Source organism: Natator depressus, chromosome 15 (assembly GCF_965152275.1).
Source record: "Natator depressus isolate rNatDep1 chromosome 15, rNatDep2.hap1, whole genome shotgun sequence".
NCBI lineage: Eukaryota > Metazoa > Chordata > Testudines > Cheloniidae > Natator > Natator depressus.
In genome coordinates, this window is record NC_134248.1 from 2,020,752 (window position 1) to 2,028,683 (window position 7,932).

The 7,932-nt window shown below is 47.3% G+C and overlaps 1 protein-coding gene across 2 annotated transcripts; it reads right to left on the bottom strand.

The window, feature by feature from the left end:
- Positions 1–1,570: 1,570 nt before the first annotated feature.
- LOC141999374 (uncharacterized) lies at positions 1,571–3,932 on the bottom strand. 2 transcript variants are annotated; one of them, XM_074972726.1, is made up of 4 exons: positions 3,883–3,932; positions 3,716–3,773; positions 3,032–3,136; positions 1,571–2,895 (listed from the first exon to the last, which is right to left on the bottom strand). In XM_074972726.1, exons 2-4 carry the CDS (start codon positions 3,756–3,758, stop codon positions 2,135–2,137), a joined length of 909 nt encoding a protein of 302 aa, XP_074828827.1. In that variant the 5' UTR covers positions 3,759–3,773; positions 3,883–3,932; the 3' UTR covers positions 1,571–2,134. The 2 variants fall into 2 exon arrangements, with proteins under 2 accessions (XP_074828827.1, XP_074828826.1); XM_074972725.1 differs by having other exon boundaries at positions 1,571–2,898.
- Positions 3,933–7,932: the final 4,000 nt, after the last annotated feature.

A 7,932-nucleotide genomic window follows, 5' to 3' on the forward strand; every position in this document is an offset into this window, starting at 1 on the left:
TAATTTCTTTTCTGTATAGGATACAAGCCTGTCTCAAAATTTTTACATCCTGCTGGCAGTAATACGCAAGCTCTTTCTGCAGGTCAAAAGTCTCAGAGCTGTGGTCTTGATACCAGTCGAGAAACTCTGCTTTTTCCCTGGGCATCATGCTTTCTACACCGTAGTGCTCCACACCGGGCATAGGCCCCACATAATTTTGATTTTCTAAAGTGTTAAAAAAATGTGGAAAATACCCTTTGCAACCTTCAAACCCCATCGCCTGTGGGAGCTTGCTAAGCTTCATGGGCAAGAAGTTTAAAGAGTCTATAAAACGAATGCCAAGGGCCTTAACTTCCACACACATTAGTTTACTGCCCTGAGTGATCAGTTCTATGCACATCTTTTCCTTCAGTAACTGTCTAACGCAGAAATACGCATCATAACCTTTGGAATTGTGTGCTAGGAACGTGTAGTCCCGGAACTCTTTGCCAATAAAGGTCTTAACAAACATAGAAAGACATTCGTCACCCTTAAATTCCCAGGATTTTTCCGGCTTTAGGGACATTGCAAAAATATAATTGGGAGTGTGCAACCCAGTCTCCTGCATGCATTCAAAATCATAAAAAATATACTTTTCTGATGATTCGGGCTTTCTAAGGCTGTCCATAAAACAGAGGTGAATGTCTACATCTCCAACGATCAAACCCTGACACTGCTTACAGCGCCTCCCTTTACACCTGTGCTGCTTGTCCACGTATGCCTGACACTTACCGCACAAAGTTTTAGACAGGCATTCAACTTGGTTTTTTGACGCACAGTTGACATGTCTGTCTAAACACTCTTTGGACCGACAATACAGTTTACAGCTAGGACACCTCAGCTGCACACCCATGTTGTCAGAGCATGTTGCGCTCAAGCAGAGACGGCAACGATACCTGCAAGAATGGTCGTGACTGTACACCATGTGGCAAAACTCACAGTAATTTTTTGCTCCGAACAACTTTTTCACATCCAGAACCCCATAGTAATGTTCATTGTGCAACAGGATGAAATAAGTCTTAGGGTACACGGGGCCCCCCGTTTTAAAAAAACCCCAGCCACCTTTCACCGCATACAGCACCACCTGTATGTTAACTCCTAAATGCTGCTCAAACTTTGCTACGTCACTGAGCAGAACCTTTTTTTGATCTGACCACCCCAGTTTCTCGTGCAACTTTCTCGCCTCTGCTAACAATTCTGCATCTGTAGGTTTATGACCGGCCATGACAGCCAAGAGCCCTCCCGCAAAACATAGATTGGTACCGGTGTAAGTCAGGTCTACTAAACATTGTCTCTTTTTATGAATAATCTGACTACTAAGGATAGAATTTAAAACTCTTCGAGCGCCCCCACCCCTATTTTTTACAACTGTCACAACAAGGCGCAACGTCCCATCGAAATGCAATTCTCTATTGCTCTGAAGCAGCTTTGAGGTCTGGTTCAAGAAATCCTCAGCGGACAGCTCATCCCTAGTTCTTCTGACTGAAAACAAAGGGTTAGTTAAACGACGGCTCTCTAAACGTAACTGTACGTAATCATCAGGGCCTACCCTACCATTAACATCATCAAGAACTAGCTGTATCCCTCTGTGTATGGCTTCAACAGCCTGTTGAGCTGAATTTATTTGCTCAAGATGGACAAAACGAAACTCCTCACAATACACCGACCCCCCAAATCTAGGTAATTCACGTTGCCAACTTCTCACTCTCTCCATATACACCTCTGCATTTTCAGGGTTACTTGGGGGTTCCTCTACGGAACCATCAGTGGCATCTTCTACATCCGATACTAATTGAGAGTCAGACTCTGAGACGCCTCCGTGAGGGGCATTGGGAGTCGATGGGCCTCCGTCTAGAGAGCACTCTGGGGAATTTTCTAAACCAGAGTCTGATTTCGCCTCCCCATTTTCAGACATGCCAGTTTGAGAGCCTCTGGTAGGGGGCATCTCTTTTTGTTTTTTTTCCCTCATTACCTCTTTAGCCCTTTTTAAAATTTTTACAGCGACCCTGGCCTGGAATTTTTTGGCAGCCATCTGTTTATCCCCCAAGCGCCGTCCGCCCTTTTGTTTACACACGAGCTGATGTGCACCCTTGAGGGTACCCCTTTCCACACCTAGTCATGCCTGATCAGAGCCACCCTTTCCAGCCCCCCTTTCTTTTAGGCCCCCTGAGGATTCAGCGTCCATCAGTTTTCTGAACAAAGCGTCGTATTTTTTCCAAATCTTTTTAGAATGCCGTAGTTTTAGACTCCCCGAAGATACAGCGTCCATCAGTTTTCTGAATGAAGCATCAAACTCTTCCCAAATACTAGAATATGGGGGATCTTTGTCAGTCCTTAGTTTTTTATTCACAACCCCTAGAGTGCCTGCTCTGGGTTTGTGAATGTGTGTGTTTCTGCACACATTCAGAGCCCCTAGAGTGCCTACTCCGGGTTTGTGAATGTGGACGTTTTCGCTCACAGTTTTCTCAGGGCTTGGTGCGGCGGTGGCCACTGAGGAACTGGAGTTGTGTTTGCATGGTTGCAATACCTTGGCATCGCAGGTGTTTTCAATCCTTGTTTTTTTATTCACAATCCCTAGAGCGCCTGTTCCGGGTTTGTGAATGTGGGCGTTTTCGCTCACAGTTTTCTCAGGGCTTGGCGTGGCGGTGGCCGCTGAGGAACTGGAGTTGTCTTTGCATGGATGTTTTTTACCAGAGTGTTTTGTTTTGTCCTTGGGTTTGACGTAAATGAGGTTTGGACTGGGCTGATGCTTCATCTGCACTCTTGTGCTGTTTTGCGTTGATAAAGGTCTCAAAGCAGATTCCTGGTTCTTTGGTGGTTCTCGGGGAGGGGTCCTTGTAGCTCCCACTACAGCCTTGTCAGAAGGGCTGCATATGCCTGCTTGGGGCAGGAGGGGGGAAAAAAAGCATTTTACAAAAATGTAACTTTGCCAGCTTTCTCACCCACACCTATGTATGTACTTAAAATACAAAACCTCATAAATTAACCAGACTAATAAGCAAAATATATTTACCCGGCTTCATCCATCCATCTGTCACTGATACTTGTGAATTTTTCTTTTCAATTGTCTCTTTCCTTTTTCTTTTGAGCATTTTTACCCGCTCAAGTTTTGACCGTGCTGTAAAGCAAACAACATTCTAATAAAACACATGAAACTGTCTAGTAAACTTTAAAATAAAATAAAATAATATCCATTAGAGTGTTTTTTCTATTTAAAAAAGTCATAGCTTTAAAACAAAATAATCCATTTCAGGCTGTACAACAATCACAGGTTTTGAGTTTATTTCTACCACTTTGAAAACAACCCCACAAATATTTTTTTTTTTTTTAAAATACATCTCATTTTGCAAAGTAAAAACCCTGCTAATTGGAAACACACCATCACCATCAGTTTGTAGACATATACTTTTTAAAAACCGCCTATGTTTTACACACACACACACACACACACACACACACACACACACAGAGAGTTTAAAACACTGTTTGCAACAAAATACTTTTCAATAAACCCACATGCTTTTAAAAAGATCCCTGGTTGTTCTGGCCCCCGCCCTGCCCCAGCCATGTGTGCTTGGGGTCTTTGGGGTAAGAAAAACAAGCCAAAATGTTAGTTAGTATTAGCTCCCAAATCCCTATTCAACCTATGTAATACCTGAAGTTATTAAGCACAACTACAGTTAAAAATGGTTTTTACCTTGGCCTGGTGATGAACTGCAACTTAAAGTTACTGGCTCCATGCTAAACAGATCACACTGCAATACAGATATGCACCATTATTTACTAAGATAGCATGGCCAAAAAATGGCATTATATAATATATATATATATTCAGAGTTAAAAAAAAAAAACCAGGGAACATACCTCCACTTGCAGCCCAGCAGCAATTCAAGAGAGTTTCTGTTGAAAGAGACAGTCTCCAAGCTACCTGAGGTTTTGTTGTTTTTTTTTTTACACCATCCTAACTCTTTTGTTTCAAAATAGTTAGCAGGTTGATTGGATCACCCCTCCCTAGCATTCCCTTTTGTGATCGGGGGTGGGGAATAAGTTTTTCTGCACAATTGGGCTGCTTTTCTTTTTTAAGTTCAAATACTTTTTGTTCCCCCCACCCTGTAGGGCCTTCTTACAGTAACCATTTCAAGTGAGGGGCCCTTTGCAGATATCAATGAATGTCTTGGGGCTTGTTTTTGTTTTTAAAAACATGTTCTTTCATGCTTAAAGTTTGGTGGGACGGGGGGTGATTTCTAGAAAAAGTGCCCCGTGGCCTTCAACCAACTCCTGGGCCATATTTAGACTGGCCTATAGCGTTCCACCAACTCCAGGGGTTATATTTAAACTCCCCAATAGCATCTGCAAACTCCTGAGGTTTTATTTCATTTCATATTAATCAGAACTCACCATCCTCACCCACCCACCTCCCTTACTATGGGTGCACCCCCATCAAAATTAACCCTATGGCAACAAGGGTGAGTAATCACAGTCACCCTGGCTATTCAGTGAGGGGGGGGGTGGTTAAACCCGTTCAGTTCAACAGAATAAGTCAACTCTATTGTACTCAACCACATGTCTGAACCATCCCCGTTTGTTTTATTGTAAACACATTTTTAGGGTATTTTTCCCCCTCCCACAACATACATTTCAGCTTTTTTTTTTTTTTTTTTTGCTGTAAATGGGTCTCTCTTACACAAAAGACACAAGAGCTAGGTTCTCACAAACAATTTTTTTTATTTAAAAGACATACAGCTCCTTCAAAACAAACCAAGATGCTCCATTAAAAAAAGAAAGAAAGAAAAAAAGACTTTAAGCTCCCTTAAGGGCCAGAGACCTTTTAACAGAAATACAAATAGTCACAAAGCCCTTTTCAATAGATTTTTTTTTTAAATTTACAGCTACCAAGTTTTATATCGCATGTTTGGCACCTCACCATTTTCTAACTTAATCCTTTTAGATTTCTTACAAATAGCCTTTTTCTTAAGCAGGGTTCTGTAACTTTTTGTGCGGACCAGACGGTCAATATAACGCTCTAAGCAGGCATCTTCCGGTTTGGTCATTTTCTTTAAAACATGGTCAGGGTCTCCACTGAATTGCACAGCATTTATCAAGGTCACCCCTTGTGCTAAATGTTCTTGGGTTAGGCATAGACATTGCATAGCATAACCTATGGCAATCACAGTGTTTAATAAGCTTTCCAAACACAGCTCAGCACACAGGCCCCGGAGCTTGCAGTTTATATCCACTGAAGTCCAAGTCACACAGTCATGGTGCCGCTGGCCTGGTGCATCTATGACACAGCCCTCACAATCTTCAAAAAGCTTTTCCCTAAGACAGTGATTAAGAACAGAATAAACAGCAACGCGTACAATAGTCTGCATGACTTTGTTACGCTCACGACGTGGCACTGGCTCAGTCAGTTCCATGCCAAGCCTCCTCCTAAACTCCTCATAGCCGTCATCCTCGGAGTCCTCTTCAACATTTTGTATTGGCGTTGAGCAAAAACAAGGTGGGCCCGGTTCATCTTCGCTGCTTGGTGCAACGCTGTCCAGAGTCTCTGGGTCCTCTAGAAAGGCATCATTGAGCTGTTGAGAGATTTTTTTCAAAAAAGAAACAGCGTAAGCACCCCACTGCTCGGTTTTTGATTTACACAATCCCTGGTTCCTAGCCCCGTTACAACCCCATCCCGACCGTCACTTCTTAAGCATTCATTTACCTGAGCGTTCATCTTGTCCACTAGTGACTTCCCCGAGCTGCGATCACCTTCCTCCTCCCGGGGGGTGGCCAACAAGAGGCCATCACGCTCATCGTGGGGCCCCACAAGCGGCTGGGTTTCAGGGTCCGGGGTATCCATCAATGGCTGGGCCAAAGGGCTCCCCTCAATTGCCCCCCCCTCCTCCTCGGAACTGTCGCTGATGTAGCGCTTTCTCCGCGGTTTGTTGAAGGCCCTCGGGGCTAAAACAAAGTCCGAAGTTCTCACGGGGGTGGTGAAGGAGTCCATGTTTCCACGATTTCTAAAACACGCGCTCTTGGTAAAAGACAGCCTCTTCTGCCCGACGCTGGGCCTTATGGGGTGATGGTGCTGCGCTCTGATTGGCAGAGGGGTCATACGCCCCTCTTCTGGATGGTTCACCCCATCCCAGAACCTGCCCTATTTTGGTCAAATCTGCTCTCGGGCCGGCCTGATTGGTAGAGGTTGGTGGGAGGAGTTGTTAGAGGGGTCACACGAATCATTTCCGGACGGGTCACCCCGCCCCCGGAACTCATCCTAATTGGTCAAATCTCCTCTTGGTCCTATCGGAACAAAACCCCTCCTGATTGGTAGCGGGGTGGGGGGAGGAGTTGTTAGAGGGGTCACAAGACCCACTTCCAGAGAGGACACCCCCACCCCGGAACTCGCCCTGATTGGTCAAAGCTCCTCTCTGGGTGGTCCTACGGGGCAAAACCCATCCTGATTGGTGGTGGGGGGGGGGAGGAGTTGTTAGAGGGGTCACAAGACCCACTTCCGGAGAGGACACCCCCCTCCGGAACTCGCCCTGATTGGTCAAAGCTCCTCTTGGGGGGGAAGTCCTACGGGGCGAAACCCATCCTGATTGGTAGAGGGCAGTGGGAGGAGTTGTTAGAGGGTTCACATGACATACCTTGCTTCCGGTCACGTGGCAGCCTTGACCCTGGAAGTAATACCCCATGGGGCAGGACTTCCGGTGGGGTGGGGGGCAGAGGTCAAGGGGTGGGGTTAAAGGGGTCAAGGGGTGGGGTGGGTGTCACATGACACACCTTGCTTCCGGTCATGTGGCAGCCTTGACCCCGGAAGTAATAACCCATGGGGCGGGACTTCCGGTGGGTGGGGCTAAGAGGTCAAGGGGCGGGGCTGAGGGGTCAAGGGGGCGGGGCTAAGGGGTCAAGGGGCGGGGTCAGGGTTTGATTGATGGTAGGGCCCTTATACTAAGTTGTCACGGAGTGCCCGGGCGATGCTCTGGAACTGCTCCCCATGAAGCCAGTCAGGACTCTGGGGCAGTCGCCTTCCGGTGAGCAGCCTGTCCGCAGGGCAAACAGCTCACACGGCTTCCACCTTCCTGGGTCTGACCTCGGAGCATTCAGCATCCTCTGCCCCTCCGTGTGCTTCCCACAGCGAGACCGCTCAGGCGGGGCTCCTGGGGAAGCCAGAGGGTCCTGCACCCCAACTCCGCAGTCAGACGGGACTCTCAGCCAGCCAGTAAAACAGAGGTTTATTAGACGACAGGAACATGGTCTAAAACAGAGCTTGCAGGTGCAGAGAACAGGACCCCTCAGCTGGGTCCATTTTGGAGGGCAGTGAGCCAGACAACCACGTCTGCACTTCACTCCATGTCCTAGCCAGCCTCCAAACTGAAACTCCCTCCAGCCCCTCCTCCTCTGGGCTTTGTTCCTTTCCCAGGCCAGGAGGTCACCTGATTCCTTTGTTCTCCAACCCTTTAGCTCTCACCTTGCAGGGGGGAAGGGTCCAGGCCATCAGTTGCCAGGAAACAGGGTGTCGGCCATTCTCTGTGTCCAGACCCCTGCACACACCTGCCCTCTAGGGCTCTGCAGTGATCATACACCCTTACCCCACCACCTAGATACTTAAGAACTGCATAAGGGAAATTGAGGCACCCCCACAATATTCAGAGGAACCATTAAGAACAGTCCCACTTCGTCACATCTCTCCCCCCTTCGAGATCGAACTGAGCGGGGTCACTCTAGGCGGTGACCTGGGGAAGTTCGAAGCCACCAACGTTCCCATGGATGCCCCAGCGTCTCTGCCATTCCTTGGTAGGAGTTACACCAGGCCCTTCCAGTTTCACGCCCTCCCTTAGGTCGGGGGTGGTCGATAGCACTCGCAGGCCGCATGTGGGAAGGTTTCTGCGGCCCGCCCTTTGGCCACCCCAAAACCCCAGGGGGTCA

Bases quoted from the DNA above. Each gene is read 5' to 3' on its own strand.
- LOC141999374 (XM_074972725.1), bottom strand. From the start codon at position 3,758: ATGGAGCCAGTAACTTTAAGTTGCAGTTCATCACCAGGCCAAG. The intron at 3,137-3,715 runs GTAAAAACCATT...TTTGCTTTACAG, and splicing joins CAGTTCATCACCAGGCCAAG to CACGGTCAAAACTTGAGCGG. The intron at 2,899-3,031 runs GTAAATATATTT...TCCTGCCCCAAG, and splicing joins AGATGGATGGATGAAGCCGG to CAGGCATATGCAGCCCTTCT.